This window comes from Heteronotia binoei, chromosome 18 (assembly GCF_032191835.1).
Source record: "Heteronotia binoei isolate CCM8104 ecotype False Entrance Well chromosome 18, APGP_CSIRO_Hbin_v1, whole genome shotgun sequence".
In the NCBI taxonomy this organism is placed as follows: Eukaryota; Metazoa; Chordata; class Lepidosauria; order Squamata; family Gekkonidae; genus Heteronotia; species Heteronotia binoei.
Window position 1 is genome coordinate 5,533,556 of NC_083240.1, and position 20,614 is coordinate 5,554,169.

General features: G+C 48.5%; 1 protein-coding gene across 4 annotated transcripts in view; it reads right to left on the bottom strand.

The window, feature by feature from the left end:
- Positions 1 to 20,614, bottom strand: part of KIF1B (kinesin family member 1B) — a 166,038-nt gene that overhangs the window by 22,223 nt on the left and 123,201 nt on the right. For 3 of the 4 annotated variants that reach the window (XM_060258929.1, XM_060258931.1, XM_060258930.1), the window contains 10 exons: positions 19,775 to 19,953; positions 18,062 to 18,199; positions 15,786 to 16,034; positions 9,470 to 9,588; positions 9,296 to 9,381; positions 8,201 to 8,330; positions 6,862 to 7,024; positions 5,487 to 5,577; positions 5,096 to 5,214; positions 3,570 to 3,625 (listed from right to left, as the gene is read on the bottom strand). In XM_060258929.1, coding sequence (XP_060114912.1) covers positions 3,570 to 3,625; positions 5,096 to 5,214; positions 5,487 to 5,577; positions 6,862 to 7,024; positions 8,201 to 8,330; positions 9,296 to 9,381; positions 9,470 to 9,588; positions 15,786 to 16,034; positions 18,062 to 18,199; positions 19,775 to 19,953 — 1,330 coding nt within the window. The remainder of the gene's footprint in view (positions 1 to 3,569; positions 3,626 to 5,095; positions 5,215 to 5,486; positions 5,578 to 6,861; positions 7,025 to 8,200; positions 8,331 to 9,295; positions 9,382 to 9,469; positions 9,589 to 15,785; positions 16,035 to 18,061; positions 18,200 to 19,774; positions 19,954 to 20,614) is intronic. The other variant, XM_060258932.1, reaches the window with a different exon arrangement.

Here is a 20,614-nt window from a genome sequence, read left to right on the forward strand (position 1 = left end):
TGTGCGATTGCAATAAAAAAAGGCCAACGCCATGCTGGGAATTATTAGGAAGGGAATTGAAAACAAATCAGTCAGTATCATAATGCCCCTGTATAAATCAATGATGCGGTCTCATTTGGAGTACTGTGTGCAATTCTGGTCACTGCACCTCAAAAAGGATATTATAGCATTGGAAAAAGTGCAGAAAAGGGCAACTAGAATTATTAAAGGTTTGGAACACTTTATGAAGAAAGGTTAAAACGCTTGGGGCTCTTTAGCTTGGAGAAACGTCGACTGCGGAGTGACATGATAGAGGTTTACAAGATTATGCATGGGATGGAGAAAGTAGAGAAAGAAGTACTTTCCTCCCTTTCTCACAATACAAGAACTCATCGGCATTCGATGAAATTGCTGAGCAGTCGGGTTAGAACGGATAAAAGGAAGTACTTCTTCACCCAAAGGGTGATTAACATGTGGAATTCACTGCCACAGGAGATGGTGGCGGCTACAAGCATAGCCAGCTTCAAGAGGGGATTGGATAAAAATATGGAGCAGAGGTCCATCAGTGGCTATTAGCCACCGTGTGTGTGTGTATTTTGGCCACTATGTGATACAGAGTGTTGGACTGGATGGGCCATTGGCCTGATCCAACATGGCTTCTCTTATGGTCTTATGCTTGCAAGTGATGCATGCGCTACAGGGTGGGGGAATAAAGAAGATTTATACCCCACTCTCCACTCTGAATCTCAGAGCAGCTTACAACTCCTTTACACCTTCCTCCCCCACAACAGACACCTTGTGAGGAAGGTGGGGCTGAGAGAGCTCTCCCAGAAGCCTCCTTTTCAAGGACAACTCTATGAGAGCTACGGATGACCCAAGGCCATTCCAGCAGCTGCAAGTGGAGGAGTGGGGAATCAAACCCGGTTCTCCCCAGATAAGAGTCTGTACACTTAACCACGACACCAAACTGGCTCTCGGGTGACATACTGGGGCTCGTCCCTCGCCATGCAGCTATTTGGGGGTGCGGTGGGGTGGGCGGGATGAATTCCCTATGCTACTTCAGCATAAGAGTGCCGAACGAGAAGGAAACTCATCCCTGCAGAAGTGCCTGGATTTTTAACACAGGCGGTAGGAAGAAGGCTGAAAACACACAGCATCAGTAGCCCATTCATAACCACCCTCCTACAAAAGAGCGGCTGTAGCTGTGACCTCATCGCAGCTGGCCTGAGTTGCTGGTGCTCAATCAGGAGACAACTCAGGGAGGACAGTCCAGTGCTAAGCGGCGCAACTGAGCCACATTATAATGAGAAGCTGGATATGCAGATGCTGCTAAGTTTCTGGGAACCGCTTCACCAAATAAATGCTTGCTTTGGACACGGTTTGTGCCCCAAGGCCGGTCAGAGGCTTTCAAGAACCTGGGCAGCATTTTGTGAGAACTGAAGTAAAAGCTCAGAGGAGAAGTGATCCCTTCCACAATCTCCCCTAACTGAGCACACAGCATCCTTCATCCAGTGTAACCCCTTGGCCCTGAACTTCCCTTCCTCTAGCTAAGCTACTTTTGGCCCACCCCACCCGCTTTTCGGAAATCTGACCTTGGCCTCTGGCCTGAGACCCTGAACAGCTGTTTCCAAAGCAGACCACACAGGAATAGACAGACTCCTGGATAAGGCAGCTTCACAGGCTCATCCAGGGCTTTTTTTGTAGCAGGAACTCCTTTGCATATTAGGCCACCCCCCACCCCGATGTAGCCAATCCTCCAAGAGCTTACAGTAGGCCCTGTAAGAAGAGCCCAGGAAGCTCTTGGAGGATTGGCTACATCAGGGGTGTGTGGCCTAAAATGCAGAGGAGTTCCTGCTACAAAAAAACCCCTGTATCCCTCTGTTAATCATCAGCAAGGGAAACGTCTAATGCAAGTGTATCTTAACAAAGGGAGTTCTGAATCTCGAAAATTCATACTCTAAAAACCTGTTGGTTCCTAAGGTGCTGCCGGACTCAAATTCAGCTGTTCGAGAGTCAGTTTGGTGTAGTGGTTAAGTGCGCAGATGTGATTCCCCACTCCTCCACTTGCAGCTGCTAGATCTTGGATCAGCCATGGCTCTCGCAGAGCTGCCCTTGCAAGGGCAGCTTCAGGGAGAGTTCTCTCAGCCCCACTCACCTCCCAAGGTGTCTGCTGTGGGCGGGAGGAAGGTAAAGGAGAGTGTAAGCTGCTCTGAGACGCTGAGATTCAGAGTATAGGGCGGGATAAATCCAATATCATCATCATCTTCTTCTACCGCAGACCAACAAGGCTGTCCCCCAGAAAGGATAATTCAACACCATCAGGTGAGGCTTGGGGGAGGCCAAGCTAATAGTAACGCAGAACATGACATCATCACACTACAGGGAAGAGGAGAGGAAACCTGGCTTGCTAGTTTCGGCCACTGTCCTCAGTCACTTTGAGCTCCATCTTGCATTTTCGATCCTTTGTTATTTTTTAGACAGTGGATCACTGGAATTTAAATCTCCACAGCCACCAGCAGCTTTGAGATTGAAAAAAGCAGCCTTCTAAAAAGGTCTCGTGGGCATCACACATCCAAAGCAGGGAGCTACCACAGAAAACCACATGGGGGTCTAAAACCAGCCAGCCAACCCTGGCCTTTCTCAAGGGATGCAGGAGGACAAGGCTGGGGAGTGTCTTCCTAGGTCTACCACAGACTGAGTTTCAGCTACTAACCATCTCGCTTGGGGACCCGCTCGGGCGGGCAGCTGGGGATGGGCAGAAAGGGAAACGGTGGCAGCTGGTCGGCCCCATCCTGGAACGCAGCCACGGCAGTGGACGCAAGCACGTTGGCATGCTCGGAGAACGTGTTCAGCACGTGCGCATTTACGTAGCCAGACATGAGATACCTAATCAACTCTATTTTTCTCTCATGGTCTGAAAAGGCAGTGATGGAGGAAGAGGAGGAGGAGGAGGAAGAGAAGAGAGCAAAAGATAAGGGGCAAGGAGAATGGATGCGGCAAGCAGGTAGTGGAAAGGCAGAGGGGAAACGAAAAGGAGCAGACGCAAGAGACGGCATTGGGAGGGCAACAGGGAGGAATAAAAACAGAAGAATTCAACATGCACAGAAGAAAAAAACAAAAGAAAACAAAGGACTGTTGCAACAAACTTGGTTCAATGAATTTTAGGTGGGAATGAAGCAAAGAGTTTAATAAAGTAGGATGGAGGCCCTCAGGCTACCAAAGTGATGTGCTATGAACAGAGGAGAAGCCAATCGATTTAGCAATCGTATTACTTTTGATATACAATGGAGAGAGACCATCCAGACCTTCAGACATCTAACTGCCTGGTCCCCAAGTGAACAGGAAACAGACCTGTAGCAAGGTTGGGTTGCACTGTTTCCTCTCAGCATCAAACAACATGGGTGTGCGGCCAGAGGGCTACCACTTGGTTTTGCGGGCTATTCACTCTGGCTGACTTATCTGCTGAACTGGGAGAACCTTGAGAAAGCGGTTTCACTTTTAAAATTAATTTGTAGGGGTAGCTAAGAGATCTGGGCAACTCGCATTTTATGCAAGTGATCCGGGCACCGATAGAAAAATACGTCTCTTACCTGGCTTTGAAAGCGGCATGGGAGGCGGAAAGTACCTCCGGGACGGCTGATGGGGGCTGCAGAGAAAGGAAAGAGTTAATCCTTCGGGTTCATTTCCCTTCCTTTTAAGGCAAGTCTGAAGCAGCTGACTGAAGAAAGCTCAATGCTTAGCCCAGTGACAAAACTGCCTCTCCCAACCCGAATTTGCATGCGAGAGATGCCATAGTGCTGCAGTGCCTTGACCCAGAGCTATGGCAGCTGCAGGTTCACCTCTCTTGGCTTGCTTTCTTATTCTAGAACAGGGTTAACCAAACTTTTCCCCTCCGTGGCCCGGTTCCTTCCCTGTGGTCCAGGTGGAGGATGCTCAGGGAGCGATACAGACACTGCACGCTGGCAGGAGTTTTCCCCGCCCTCTCCGATGTTTCAGAACATCAGAGAGGCACAGGGGAGGCCTTCCGGCCAGCGAGAAGTCTCAGTATCGTTTCCTGATCCTCCTCCAGGTGGAGGACAATCAGGGAGTGATACAGACACTGAGCGCGGCCAGGAGCTTTCCCCGCCCTCTCTGATATTTCCAAGCGTCAGAGAGGGATGAGGGAGAGCTTCTGGCCAGCGCGCAGTGTCTGCAGCGCTCTCTGAGCAGTGGGGGGCAGTGGCTGGAGCGCAGCATGGCATGCAGCGCCGAAGACAGAGAGGGGAGGGGGCAGGGGTTGTCGGTCTGCCCCTGGCGATCTGGTATTGAGGGTTCCGTGGCCCAGTACCGGGTCGCAACCATGCAAATAGGAAACACTGTTTATCATGAGCCCTGAGGAGGGGGAGCTGGAAGGGTTAACAGACCAGGGAGAACCAACAGCTGGCCATTAATCACTCTCCTCACATTCCAGGCACCCTTGCCGGCTGTTGACAATCAGTCTCCTCCAAGCTCTCCCCCTCCCATCTCAAGAATGCACAGCTGTCTTCGACAAACATTGGCAGAACACAGACACGCTGCATGCCAATGCTTCCGATCTCTTAGCCCTGATTACTAGGAGAACTACTGCCACTCAGGGAGCAGGCTGATTGAGGCGCCCATATAACTCATGCCCGGGACTTGGCAACCTCGTGGAAGCAACAAGTCGATTCCCTGGCTTGCATCCACGCTCCTTCCTGATTCCAGTTCCTGACCGGTTTGAATTCCTTGGCACCTTGACCCTTTGGCTTTGGACACTGCTTCTGGTTTGCGATTCTGCTGTGGTGACTTGGCTCCTGACTGACTCCTTGAACTCTGAATTCAGACCGGCTTTAGACTCCCTCCTGCCTGCGCCCTGAGAATGTGGCACTGTTCTAGAAGAACCGGAACTGTGCACAGAGGCACCAGAGTGGTACTGAACACAGGGCAGCGCTGGAGTGGCTGCTTGCAAGACTCACTCGTGCCTCCCCTCCCCTGGCCTTAAAGAGTCAGTAGCCCTTTAAGGCTCTAAAGAAAAGAACTTGCTATACAGCAGTTGGCTGACTGTGCTGGGCATTTTTATTCCTTCCAACCAGATAAAGAGAAGCGCACATACAGGTACCTGTTGAGATCCTGTCCCTGCAGATGGAGCGGATGCTGCTGATAGTGTCCAAAGACTTCAAATACGATAGGCTTCATCTTGATGTATTCCACAAAGGATTCTGTCACTTCCACAGAAATCTATTGAAGGAGGCAATGAACTTTGTAACTAGGCAGACATACAAGCTAAAAGGGTCTGAAACTGACTAAGAGCACCAGCCGGTACTTCCTGGGGGAATCAAGGGGAAGCTTTCCCTCACCTGGAAGTCTGAAATCCAACTTCATTCTGTAAGCTCGTCACCCACTTTCTTAAGCCCCACCTTGCAAAGCCATGCTTATTCCCACATCCCCAGGGCAAAAGTATCATTTTAGGACAATCTCACCGTTTGCTTGAGCCACGAGGCTTCACTTACATTCTGGACATGGTAGAAACCAAGAGCCGTCCCTCGGCCATTGTTTTTGAGGGGTTCCGTGGAGAAAGCTTCGTCGTGTCGATGCAGAAAGCTAGCATAAAGAAGAAGAAGAAGATATTGGATTTACATCCCGCCCTCCACTCCGAAGAGTCTCAGAGCGGCTCACAATCTCCTTTCCCTTCCTCCCCCACAACAGACACCCTGTGAGGTGGGTGGGGCTGGAGAGGGCTCTCACAGCAGCTGCCCTTTCAAGGACAACCTCTGCCAGAGCTATGGCTGCCCCAAGGCCATTCCAGCAGGTGCAAGTGGAGGAGTGGGGAATCAAACCCGGTTCTCCCAGATAAGAGTCACAGCACAAGCCCACTTTCGTCAGATTCGTACCGATTCGGGGATCGGCACAGGCGCACTATCCCATGAGTGTGAAGCACAGAGACCACGAAGAAGATCTGTCCCTAACCTCCCACTGCTGGTCTAAAATGACAAGTACTTCCCATCTTTCTTCAGGAAGCATTCAAGTGGCATAAAGTGGGCTTCCCAGAGGCTGTCCCTGTGTTGTCTATGTCTTGTGTCCTCAGACCAAACCCTGGGACTAAACAGCTGTGCGTAGAACCTAGGCTTTCTTTGTAAGCTTATCACAGGGTTCCCTCAGGGTAAAGGCAGAAAGGCTTCTCCAAAAGGTAACTTGATCATCCACTGGCTAAGTAAGTGCAACAAGAGGGGAGCGCCGGGTGTGTTCAGCTCAGGCAAGGCAACAGCGAGGCTCAAGAAGCGTGGCCAGTGCTCTGCATGAGCCAACAAAACAGACACACGGTGACCCCGTTCAGAAGCCAATGTGATCAGGGTTCCCCACAGCAAGGAGGAGGAGGAGGAGACTGCATTTATACCTCACCCTTCACTTGGAGTCTCAGAGCGGCTTACAAATCTCCTTTCCCTTCCCCTCCCCACAACAGGCACCCTGTGAGGTAGGTGGGGCTGAGAGAGCTCCGACAGAAACTGCACTTGACAGAACAGCTTCTGACGCAGTTATGACTGACCCAAGGTCGCTCCAGCAGTTGCATGTGGAGGAGGGGAGAATCAACCCTGGTTCTCCCAGATTACAGTCCGTGCACTGAACCACTACACCAAACTATTGTTCTAAGGCATCAAAAACTTCAGCCAGACAGCTCCCTGCCCACCCTCCTAACACCCTCCTAACACTGCCACCTTGACTGAGGACAAAGACCTTCCCCCCCTACATTTCTTTGCTAGATTCAGTATTTTTATTGGGCCAGCCAGTACAGAAATTGCTTCATCGTTTTATTTGCTCTGTTTCTTGTTTGACAGAAGCCCACAACAGTTCCCAAAGATTCTAACCCATGGAGAGCCAAGGACTCACTTGAACTGGCAGAATATATCTGCATATTCTGGGAGGATTCCACTGGCTTGGAGTACTGTCACGCGGAAAGTGAACACGCTGCCCAGCTTCAGGTGCTCGCCAACCTCTTCCGTAAAGCCTTCCAAGGCCATCTTCCCATCTAGCAAAGAGCCGGACTTCAGGTCTGAAAGTGACATTCGCTCGGTGAGATCATGAGAGTGTTCCACGGCCTCGGTTTGTTTCGCTTAAATCTCTTTTTGGCTGTCCCAAGGTTTCTCCAACCCACATTCCTTGAATTTGGAAGTCCTCTTTTGGTGCTCTTAGTTAAAACACACCACCACCACCTTCCACGGGGTTCAGCCTAAATGCTGGTTTCCCTATAGAAGACTGACAATTGTTTAATCACACATCGTTTTAAGCCTGTCAGTGTTCATTCAGTAATACTGTAAACTAGGGCTTTTCTACCTTTGCACTGATAGCTGTCGTTTACGAGGGTGGGCTACACACTAGAAAGACTGGGTGGATGAAGGACCACAGACCACACTGAGTACATTTCTGTCGTTTCCCGTTAGACATCTATTTACCGTGTCAGTTTTTTTTTAAAGTGATGTTCTGGCCCTGCCGCATTCTTTTTTTTTTTTCAAATTTAATTTTTTTTTATTAATTAATAAAAACACAATTCTACAAACATCAACTATAACAATATCTATAACACAAGCCATCCTGTTTTGTATATGATATACAGAGTAAATATCTAGTAAAAAGCAAAATCTAAGTATTTATCCGGTAATTTACAAAGTGCACTTTGGTCAGCTTGTACATAGGCAAAAAAATGAAACCATTTCTCTATAAACATATTCTTCTCGCTTCCTTTGTCAAATGCTTCTGAATCGTTTATAGAACCAGCTATCTTATCCATCACTATTAGGTCCCAAATTTTAAGAAACCATTTACGTTTAGAAGGTAGAACTGAAGCTTTCCACTGATGAGCTATTAATAATTTTGCTGCTAAAATAAGCATAGATGCCAATTCTTTCTTATGTTTTGGTATTTCCGAATTATTCCATAGGTTAAGCAATATTGATTCAGGGGAGAAGGGCACCTTATGGTTTATAATACGTCCAATCGTGGATAAGATTTTCTTCCAGAATTCCAAAACAACAGGACATTCCCACCAACAGTGGATAAATGCCCTGATGCATTCTTTATACAAGATGAGACAGCTGTGTGCAAACCTCCAGTATAAACACACAGCTCAGTGCCAAACTTCTCCAAGTGTGCAATCCCTAAATCCTTCCTAAAAGAATCAGAAGCAATCTTTCACCAGGCCTTCCTCAGGGCCCCGGCATTGTCTGCTTACCCAGATCATTCATTCTGTTGATTTCTTCAGGAGGAGTGAGGATCTCTGAACTCTGACCCTGCCCTTCCACAATTCTCAGCTCCTCCAAGGACAAGCCAGAACGGGTCATGGCAGCGGATGAAAAATTGTTCTGAGGACACAAAGGAGAGGGGCGCATACATTTCCCTTGTAAATTGGCGCTGGAACAACCTCCATCTTTGAATAAAATGGATTCCAGACCCTGACTCTATGTAGTTTGCCATTAGAAATTGTAACTTTGCTGAGAACCTTCTGTCTCCACCATGGAATAAACGATGTTATCCCCTCCCCCTTAACATGCACAAATCATGACATCCTGACTAAAATACTCCTCATAAGAACATAAGAGAAGACACACTGGATCAGGCCAATGGCCCATCCAGTCCAACACTCTGTGTCACAGAGGAGAAGCCATGTTGGATCAGGCCAATGGCCCATCCAGTCCAACACTCTGTGCCACATAAGAACATAAGAGAAGACACGCTGGATCAGGCCAATGGCCGATCCAGTCCAACACTCTGTGTCACACAGCGGCCAAAAAACCCAGGTGCCATCAGTGGGGCCAGGACACTAGAAGCCCTCCCACTGTGCCCCCCCCCAAGCATCAAGAAGACAAAGCATCACTGCCCCATACAGAAGAACGTAAGAGAAGCCCTGTTGGATCCGGCCAATGGCCCATCCAGTCCAACACTCTGTGTCACAGAAGAACATAAGAGAAGCCCTGTTGGATCAGGCCAATGGCCCATCCAGTCCAACACTCTGTGTCACATAAGAACATAAGAGAAGCCATGTTGGATCAGGCCAATGGCCCATCCAGTCCAACACTCTGTGCCACACAGTGGCCACAAAAACCAAGTGCCATCAGAAGGTCCATCAGTGGGGCCAGGACATTAGAAACCCTCCCACTGTTGCCCCTTCCAAGCACCAAGAATACAGAGCATCATTTGCCCCAGAAAGAGAGTTCCAACAATACGCTGTGGCTAATAGCCACTGATGGACCTCTGCTCCCTATGTTTATCGAATCCCCTCTTGAAGCTGGCCATGCTTGTATCCTCATTCAATTACGGAATGGGTTACCTTGTTAAAATATTCGTTATCAAATGAGATTTTAGCTGTGCCAGACTGCCGAACGCCAGATCCATAATCCGGGGCTTCTTCATCCGCTAGGAAACAAAGATCACAAAGTTACTCTTTCAAATTTTGCAGCATATTCCAGAACAGCACCTCTCCCGCTGGACTGCAGCGTCTTACCAGCAATAGCTTGGACGGCCACTCGCAGAAACCCCCGCACTTCCCCCTTCTCACTGACTACTGCCACTCTGTGGATGAGCGGGACGGGGTAGAGAAGATTGCTCAAGTAGACAAATGCCCTGGGGGAAAAGAAAAGGTGGGGGGGAGATCTGTATTTAACTAGTTAAACACGACAGACTAATTTCTTGCTTCAGTCCCTCTTATGATATATCACAACAGTGACATCGCTATTTTTTTTTTCCTTCTGGCCAGTACAACACACAGCAGAGATCTGTGTGTGCACATGAAAGCCAGCCGCCCAAACAACTGATGTTGAGATGTTGGTTTATCAAAGATGACTTCAGAAATGTATGAGCAACTGAAAAACACATATAGCAAGCCACTAGCAATTTAAGAACAGATCTACAGCCATGGTACTGGACACCCGGAGCCTGTAAAAACCCTTCCAGCACCTTGGGAAGGTCTCGGTAGATAAATTAATATAGAAGAGGCTTTCTTCAGTTTGGATAAGGTGGGAAAAATTTTTTAAAGGGTAATTCTCCTTGGAACAAAATACCCCCCATGTATATTTATTATTATTATTATTATTATTTCAATTACAATACTGCACTCTGAAATGGCCCAACCATGAATTACAAGCTGTATTGTGTGTCTACAGGAAAGGCTGCGTATTAGCATTTTCGCCATTCACAGCTAGCGATGGTAAGGAGGGGACACACAACACCACCGAAAATTACATTGAGCTACACCTGAATTTTTTTCCAACGTGAAATTGGTCTCCATGGCAGAAAAAAGTTACATGCGGACTGGCCCTTCAAACTTTTCCCTACTGTGATTCACAGGAAACATTCGCAGCTCAGCAGCAGAAATCCTTTGTATGCAAAAGGCCCTCTGTTCAATCCTCAGCGTCTCCAGTCAAGCGGTCGGCAGGCATGGCAGCTCCCTCCCACTAAAACCTTGGAGAATTGCTGCCAATCAAGCCTAGGTGACACTATGCTCGATGGATCAATGACTGGACTCGGAAGAATGCCAGCTATAATTACTGCTCTTTCTTCCTTAAGAACATAAGAGAAGTCATATTGGATCAGGCCAATGGCCCATCCAGTCCAACACTCTGTATCACACAGTGGCCAAAAAACCCAGGAGCCATCAGGAGGTCCACTAGTGGGGCCAGGACATAAGAACATAAGAGAAGCCATGTTGGATCAGGCCAATGGCCCATCCAGTGCAACATTCTGTATCACACAGTGGCCAAAATATACACACACACACACACAGTGGCTAACAGCCACTGATGGACTTCTGCTCCATATTTTTATCCAAACCCCTCTTGAAGCTGGCTATGCTTGTAGCTGCCACCACCTCCTGTGGCAGTGAATTCAACCCATTAATACATATTGCAGTGAATTCCACATCCTTATCTTCCTTTCCAAAATCTCTAAGCACTCTCATGGATTCAAGCCTCAGAGATTATGGAAAGGCAGATAAGGAAGTAACAGCGATAATTGCAGCTGGCGTTATTATTCCTTTGGAGCCCAAATACAATTTTGAAGCATACACCACAGTTGAAGGTTTTCTAAAAATTGAAACGGAGAAATAAAAAATACCCGAGGTCTTTGTCTGGACTTCGTGGGCTAACAGAACTTCAGCGCGGAAATGAATGATTATTCATTGTTGCCTAGTGTCGGTTACAACTGTTGTTATTGTGCATATACCGTTACTCCGTTGTTTTTGTACTGTACTGACTCAAAATAAAGCAGCTTCATCTATTTACTGAGTATCCCTTCACTGAGCTTGAACCAGTGGCCTTTCGCATTCAAAGCATGCCCTTCTGCTACTACTCTGGTGACCAGGCAGTTTTTACAAGCGCTTGCTCGTTTTTCTTTTATGCCACAAATGGCATCATTTATGGACAGGCAAGCTGGGGAACGGGGGCAGGGGGGCGGAGAGAAACGCACACTGCAGAATAGTCCCTTTTCCGGGTTTATCGACAAGGCATTAGCATGTTCTGTTCATTAGCCAGCGAACTTAAGATGAAGTGTCCTGAAATGAAGGAAAAGGCGGGCAACGTAAAACACAAGCTCAAAGCGATTAAAGCAATATATATATGGAGACTGATGTGTAAATGTCAACGTAACGGCAGTACAAAAAAATGAGAGACGGATTAATAGAGCTTAGAGCAGCTGCAAAATGAAACATGGACAGAAATAGGTGCAACTCAACTGGGATAAATCAGCTGGGATCCACCTCCTTTTCCAGTCTGCTCTGACAAAGCATGCTAATTACACCAGATGGAAAAGCCAAGATGCAAAAAGGCAAGGTTTTCACTTCACTGAGCCTTTTAAAAAGGGGCGTGAGGCCTGATAAGTTTTTCCCGCAGCAGAATAATCAGGTCGCATCAGGTCAGAAATTCACACCTAGGCAAAGGTATTATCACAACGAAAAGGATATACAATACAGATTGCACAGCTAGTATTATTATTCTGCTACAGCTCAGTATGAGGCTTCTTGCGCAAGAAGCCTCATACTGAGCTGTAGCCGATGTGAAATTGCTGTTGGAGACTCTCTGCATTCCCTTTTTTAAAAGTTACATAAAGAATCTATATAATTGAATCAATATTGGTCCCAGGTCTGATGAAGACTGGAAAGAAACAAGTACTTAGTCGATTGGCTTGTCACCACACTACTTTGGGACTTGAATGTACATGTTTTGGACATTTGGGCAGGTTTCTATATATTTCTTGGTAAATTGGTCACTAGTTTGTGTTTTTTGTTGCGTTACCCGCCTGGGGATTGGCAGTCCTTTGGGACTTGAATGTACATGTTTTGGACATTTAGACTGGTTTCTATATATTTCTTAGTAAATTGGTCACTAGTTTGTATTTTTTGTTGTGTTATCCATTACAGTGACCTCTCTCAGTTTGTATTCAATCCCCAGGTGGAGGCAGGGGATCCCCCAGTTTGGAAACCCCTCCCCTGCTTCAAGATCATCAGAAAGCGGGGGGGGGGGGGTGTCTGCTGGGCACTCCATTATTCCCTATGGGGACCAATTTCCATAGAGTATAATGAAGAATTGATCTGCAAGTATCTGGAGGTCTGGGGGGGAGTGCTGTTTTATTCCGGTAGAGGCACCACATTTGCAGCATAGCATCCGATGCCTCTCCTCAAAACGCCCCCCAAGTTTAAAAAAGATTGGACCGGGGGTCCAATTCTATGAGCCCCCAAAGAAGGCGCCCCTATCCTTCATTATTCCAAATGGAGGGAAGGCATTTAAAAGGTGTGCAGTCCCTTTAAATGTCACGGCCAGAACTCCCTTTGGAGTTATGCTTGTTACAACCTGGCTCCACCCCCAATCTCCTGGCTCCACCCCCAAAGTCTCTTGGCTCCACCCTCAAAGTCCCCTAGTTTCAGGATATAAGCTTCGGAGAGCTGAAGCGCCCTTCGGCAATATGTATCTGATGAAGGAAGCATTGGCTCTCAAAGGCTTACACCCCAAAAACCTTGTTGGGCTCTAAGGCATTACTGGACTCATATCTAGCTGTTCTACTGCAGGTCAACACAGCTGCCCTCCACAAGAATACAAGACGAGTTGGGCTCGTTTTGGGGAAGAGGCATAGGCTAGCCTTCTTTCCCCACATCTCTGTCCCCAGCCTCTTGTCTGCACCCAGGCAGAATGCCTTGTAATCAAAGACGGTTACATCTCGACACACACTTCACACCTCTTAGGAAGATCCACACGCATTGTCTTGATCGGCTTCCAGCAAAACGGGCTTGACTACTCCTCACAAGCGGGGAGCAACTCTCAACTATGTTGACTTCAATACCACCCTCTACCTTTTCCCTTTGCCTGGTCTGCTGGGGCTCAAAGATGGGCCTCCATCAGCAGTGGGGATGCTCTGGGGTAGGAGCCACATGCGGTTCTTTCACACATATTGTGTGGCTCTCGAAGCCCCCACCGTCCTGTCAGCCAACTTGGAGAAGGCATTCGCCTCTTAAGATCACTTCTCCAAGTGAAGCCAGCCAGTGGCATGGAGAATGCATTTAAAGTTAAAGTTGCTTTCTTCCCGCCTCTACCTCCCACTATTTTCCTTCAGCCTTTCTGCCTTGCGGTTCTCAGACATCTGGTGTTCGTATCTTGCGGCTCTCAAATACCTGACGTTTATTCCATGTGGCTCTTAAGTTAAGCAAGTCTGACCGCCTCTGCTCTGGGGCTTGCCCGAAATTTCTGCCAGCTCCGTACAACACCGGGTCTTTCAAAGAGACCCACTACAAGGCTAGTCCTTGGAAGCAGGTTTTTTTTTTTTTTTGTAGCAGGGATTCCTCTGCATATTAGGCCACGCACCCGATGTAGCCAATCCTCCTTGAGCTTACAGTAGGCCCTGTAAGAAGAGTCCTGTAAGCTCTTGGAGGATTGGCTACATCAGGGGGGGTGTGGCCTAAGATGCAAAGGAGCTCCTTCCTGCTACAAAAAAAGCCCTGCTTGGAAGGATATCGGCTTAGGGGCAAGGGGAGTCAGTGAGGCAGGAGGTCCACTGCGGTGGTTGCAAAGCACCTGGGGGCACAGTCTGGGGACCACTGGCCTAGGACTTGTTTTAAGAGATGGCGCTCTGGCGACAGGGCCAGGTGCAGAATGGCCGATTCCACCTCGGAGCAACCCCCCCGCCATTGAAACCAGCAGCAGACTGGAAAGAGGGAGGGAGGGAGGAGGAACAATATTAGCAGAAAGATTGGTGAGGCAAAAAAAAATGGCATATTTACCAAACAAAACGAAACTGAATGAGAAAATTTATATTCAATGTGATGGCAACAAAACTCGGAATGATCAGGGAGGGTTCCCCCCCCTCCTCCTTTTTTTTGTTTTTTTGATAAACGCAACATCGGTTCAGGAAGCTTGAGGAAATGGCTCCGCGGCCCCCTCTGCCCGCCTCCCCTTCTGATCTTTACCCGGTCTCGGCATGCCAAAAGAAAGGGCCAGAGGGGCCAGCTCTTCCGTTCCACATCGAGCCGCGAGGTGGCAGCCGCCCACAGATTAAAGCACAGGCATGCAAGCTGCGAGGAGATATGGGCAAGCCAGGTGACCTGCGGCCTACGGCAAAACAGGGCTTGGGAATAACTCCTGCCTCAGTGGTTTGCCAGGTCCTTCCCACACCCCCACCCTCCCCCCGCTTCTATGAAGCAGCAGCTGAAGGCTGCACAGCTGGACAAAAGGCACCCACTTTATCCATCCCTGGGCCGACCCTGAAAGCTGAGAGGGGGGCCCTCTGGGCTAGGCAGCCTCAGTGCTCAATTTACAGAGTGAAAGAGACACCCGTTCTGCCATCGCAGCACGCTGTACGAATCAGACAAGTGTGTGCATAGATCAGCTGTGGAGGAGGCAGCAAGCGTGCAAAGAACCAGACTTATCAAAAGGGTCATTTTTATTTTTAGGCAAAGAATGGAAAGCACCAGGGAGAGGATAATCTCAAGGCGCTGCAGTACCCTAGAGCTGGTTCTGCTTCAGATGCAAAAGATGCAAACCGTGGGACGGGCATCCATTTTAATTGCATTAGGTCAAGCAGCTACAGCGGAAGACTAGGATTTTACACCCTCCGCCACTTGCTCCTGCTCTGGATTTTGGAGGGTTTTCCCAGTTAGTGTGAATGCACCTTCCAGCTCATCAGGACAGCTGTATGCTTTTTAGGTTCTTAAAAAAGGAATAAAATCCAAGCCTGAAGTTCTCAAGAGGCGTAACCCGGAATCCAATTAATTTATTAACCATGTCCCCGTGCCTCTTTCCAACTATTAATATACAAAGCTTCGCATAACAAAAATAAATCCTTTTTTTGCAAAAAAGTATAGAAATTTAGAAAAGAGCTAATCCGGAGATGATAAAGGCAAGAACGAGAGCAGGCAAACTGTTGCGGTGCTGTAATGTACTTAGCTGGCGACTCAGTCTAAGGTGGGGAGTGGGGGAGGGCAGCAGATTTTGGGGCCACACCTACTTCCTGGGTTGCCAGACTTGATCTCATGGGGAGGGAGACAGACATTTCACTGGCCAATCAAACCTCCCAAATTCCCCACCGTCACCCCCTTTTGCTGAAATGTCTACACTTGTGCAGTGCAGTCGCGGAACTGCAGGAACCCACAGTCTGTCTTGGCCTGAAAGGGGCCAACTGTGCTTTAATCTGCCACGGAGCGGATGCTTTTGTGCGGCCGCCTCCTGCCCACAGTTTGACTCGGACGCTGCCACCTTTTACCGCCAGCCGACGCGACGCTTGAGCAGCCCGTGGCAAGAGCTTAGCCCCCGTGGCTCGTTCTCACAGTTAACCTCACCAACCTTCCCACTAAAATGAACCAAGGGGACCGGTCGTAAAACGGGTCGTGCCCATCGTTGAAGAGATCCGATCCCTCCTCGGTGCCAGCATCGGAGCCGGTATCGTCCACAAAGGCCTCGTCGTCAAAATCCTCCATATCGTCCTGCTGCTCATCGGCCAGCTCGGTGATGTCGGAGTCAGCCGTGGAGAAAGTGGGGGAGGGCGTGCGGTCAGCCAGGCGCTCGTTCACGCAGCCGTGGAAAATAGGGGAGCTAGACACACACGGGGGTTAATGGAACACTTTGATTAAAAGAGCAAGGGAGGAGGAGAAAGGAGGCAAAGGAGCTGTCTTCAACGATAGAGTCAGCTGCCGAGCTCGGAGCACAATAGAATCAGTTTGCGTGCAAAAGCTTTGGAGCATTTGGGGGGGGGGGGGAGAGGGGTCAGGGGAGAGGAAAGAGGAAAAACAGGAGGAGAGAGATGGAGTGGGCAACGAGAGGGCAACTTCAGCTGAGAGGGAAGCAATAGAAACACCCAAATGCAAGGCTCCTCAGAACACTACAACAAGCTTATCAACTAACCAAAGACTAGCCTGCAATGGATAGTCCTGCAAATTTTAAATTTCAACCACTGTACACATTATGTAGACTTTGAGCATTTAAAATGCAGGTGACGGGGGAGGAGTTTTCGTATTTTTGAATGCTATCCACACACACAGTGCCTTCGCAGACTTGCCATTTGCCTGCTGACTACAGGCAAACCCTGCAGTGCGATGCTCCAGGAATTCTCCCCAGACTTTATGGCATTTCCAACAGAGATGACTGGGAATTCCTAGAGCGTCACCCAGAAGTAAAATTCCACCCAGGCATTGCTCCCAAAATTTCCCAGCATAAGGCTGGGAACCGTATCCCTTCGCATAGCGAACTAGAACGCAAAAGAGAGGGCTACACTCAGCTTCAGTCTCTCAAAAGTACACACTAGATTACGTGCAGTTTTTTGTTTTAATGTGGGGCATACGCTGGAAACAATGACGCCCTCCTCCCCGCCTACTTGTATCAAGTGGTGCATTTCAGAATCCTATTCCCACCTCCAGTCCTGCTTGACATGCAGGTTCTAGTCTGAAGAAAGAGGGTATAACGTCAGAGCAGTTACCTGCAAACTCATCAGTAAGAGACCGCTGTTCTAAGATGACCACATAAGAACATAAGAGAAGCCCTGTCGGATCAGGCCAATGGCCCATGCAGTCCAACACTCTGTGTCACACAGGGGCCAAATATATATATACACACACACAATGAGGCTAATAGCAACTGATGGACCTCCGCTCCATATTATCATCCAATCCCCTCTTGAAGCTGGCTATGCTTGTAGCCGCCGCCACCTCTTGCGGCAGTGAATTCCACGTTAATCACCCTTTAGGTGAAGAAGTGCTTCCTTCTATCACATGTGATATTCAAGCAGTTAAAACAAGTTCTGAGTGCATTGGCACCTTTATGACCAACAAAGCTGAATTCTGGGTATAAGCTTTTGTGTGCAGGCATGTGAAAACTGACACTCAAAATCAAATTTTGTTCATCTCAAAGGTGACCGTGGACTCAATCCTTGTTCTATTGCCTCGGACTATCACAGCTACCTGCCCGAATGTATATTCAAGCAGCTACTAAACTAAATAACGTACAAAATGACAAAACCACTTCTTTCCTCAGCCACTGAACTGTTTGGGAAGCAATGCACGATGCCCGCTGTATGCAGCAGCACATGGGAGATCTCATTCCCAAAACTGCCACTTCACGCCAGGAATTGCAATACAGCCCTCAGCCTGCTTAAACTCCAACTTTGCTGACAAGACTTTAAAGTACAGGGGATTTTATAGGTGTTACCGCCATATCGAGTGTGTCTTTGGCCAGAGACATTTTAAAAAGTAGTTTGTAGGTTAGCTTTTCCGGAGGTGGGAACAACCTGTGCAGAGGTGGGAACAACACAGGGAAGCAGAATACATAAACATAATAGTTTGATTCTAAGACAGAATTGCAATATTCTGAGGTGCTTTCAAGCTCTCAAATGAGCACATCTGACTCAGCTGAGCCCCACGCATTGGGGGAACTGGAACAATCCTGCTTGCACCTAATGTTTATTTTTTAACTCAGTTTTTCTGCTGATGAGTTTGATTTCAGTTCAGAAAGCTTTTGATCTCAGACGCTTCCATGTTTTACCCACAAGACTCCATTCTTCGTCCCAGTCTTAGTTTGATGACAGTCCTTAAAAATTTACCATCCAGTCTGGATTTGTCGTCCCTTACCTCCCAACCAGCTTGAACCAGTGGAACCGATCGTAAAAAGGGTCACTCCCAGTCATGGTGCTCTCGGTGTCTTCCTGCACGTTGGATGTCATTTCCCCTGCCCGGTCATACATCTCCCGCATCAGTTCCAGCCGTTGCCTAAGAAGTGGGAAAGGTCACAAACATTGGTGCAGAGCCAGTGCAAAGGGATCTTTGTATACGAGGGGGTGGATGGCATTGACGAGAACCGTCTCTTCCCACCCCCAAAAGGAGCAATCAGCGGACCAAAAGAGTTCACAGAGAGAACGTAAAGGAAACAAGGAAAAGGAGAGGTCCCCTGTGCAAGCACCGGTTGTTTCCGACTCTGGGGTGATGTTGCTTTCACAATGTTTTCACGGCAGACTTTTTACGGGGTGGTTTGCCATTGCCTTCCCCAGTCTTTTACACTTTCCTCCCCCAGCAAGCTGGGGACTCATTTTACCAACCTCAGAAGGATGGAAGGCTGAGTCAACCTTGGTCCGGCTACCGGAATCCAGCTTTCGCTGGGATCGATCTCAGGTCGTGAGCAGAGAGTTCAGATCACTGCAGTACTGTTGCTTTACCACTCTGCGCCACGGGGCCACTTTATGGAAACAAAGAGAGCTTTAAAAGGGCCGTTCATCCTTAATAAGGAGTAGAAAACCTAAAACTGAGACTCTGGATGTATCCAAGATAGACCATTGGTGCCATATGAATCTCACTCCAGTCGTCTTCAAAGGCCCTGCTTCAGTTGCCCCTGCCATCTAAAGCTAGATAGGTGGCGAACCAAGAAAGGGCTCTCTCAGTTGTGGCGCTAAAACTTTAGAACTCCCTCTCCATGGAGATCTCTCCCCCCCACATGTCCTTTGCTAGGTAAAAACTTTTTTTGTTTTGTCTGACATGCCTCCGATATCGGTTATTGGCTTCCTCCCTGGTAATTAATAATTATTGTACAGCATTGTGTGCAGGACAGGCAGGCGACGCTAAGATTGTCTGGCAGCCAGAAGTTCTAGTTCTTTTAGTGATATGCACCACTATGTGAGGAGCCCTGTGGCACAGAGTGGTAAAGCTGCAGTACTGCAGTCAAGCTCTCTGCTCACGAACTGAGTTCGATCCCGGTGGAAGCTGGGTTCAGGTAGGCTGGCTCAAGGTTGACTCAGCCTTCTATCCTTCTGAGGTCGGTAAAACGAGTTCCCAGCTTACTGGGAGGGGAAGTGTAGATGACAGGGGAAGGCAACGGCAAACCACCCCGTAAAAAGTCTGCCGCGAAAACGCTGTGAAAACAACATCACCCCAGAGTCGGAAACGACAGGTGCTTGCACAGGGGAGTACCTTTACCTTTTTTTTACCACTAGGTGGCGAGCCAGACCATTCGTTTTGAAGGCAAGGGATGTTTCAGAGGGGGCTTGCCATTGCCTGCCTCAGGCCCCTGGTATGCCTTGGAGGTCTCCCTCCCAAATAGAGCCAGGGCCAGCCCCGCTTAGCGTCTGAGATCTGATGAGACTAGGTTAGCCTGGGCCATCCCTGGTTCTGCTGCTGTACGCTTACGTGCTTAAGCCAAATTATTTTATATTTTTAAAAAGTTCTTCCTAACTGTTCAAATGTTATACTATTTTTACGTTCACCACCCCGGGCATCTCGATCAGGTGGAAAGGTGGCATTAAAAGGTTTTAAATAAACAAACAATATGACTCTGTGAGGCCCCAACTCACGTACTTGAGCTTCTCAAGGGACCAGTAATGTGTCGCTCCATTCTTGAGGTCCTGGACCTCCACAGCAACCACCGTCCGAGGGAAAAGTCGGTCATCTCGGCTCTTTTCCGCCTCGGGAGGCAGCAGCTCAGGTGGCAGCGGAGAGTAAAGGGTGTCGGTCAGCAGAACAAACTGGAATTGCACCTGGACGGAGGCAAAGGGTCAGGGAAATGTTTTGTTGGACAACAAGAGGCATCCAATCCTATGCCAGGCATCCAACGCAGACAACTGGCAAGGCCACTCTTGGCAGAAGCCTGACTTCATCTGAGGTCAAAACACGGGAGATTCCCTGCCAGATCTAGCCCAACGGTTATCCGTTCCTGCAATTGCAGCAAGCCAGGTGCCTCTGCACTCTCTGACCTGTGGCACAAAGGCAACTGTTTCCCCTGTTCGCCCATGGTAGCTGCTACTCAGAGGTATACTGTTGCTGAACATGACAGCTCCAGGCAGCTACCCTCTGTGCATTTTCAAGTGCCATCTAAATCAGTGGGCTAGGTCACCTACTGCAGTAGTCAATTCATTCATTCATTCACTCACTCACTCAGTCAAGTTCCATAAGGTAACTATACGCCCTGGGTAAAGCTGTACTCTCTTCGGTGCCTCCCAAACTTATTTAGCTAAATGAGCATGGATACGATTCCCTTTGGTTAAAAACAGAAAGTTCTGCAGCAAAAAGCAGAGTATAAATACCGCAAATTACTCCCCTTTCTTTCCTCTCCTCCCCGCCACTGGATAAGCAAGCTGGCACCAGTGTTCAGAGCAGGTGTTTCAACTAGGGTTGCCAGTCCATGTCAAGGTTCCCCTA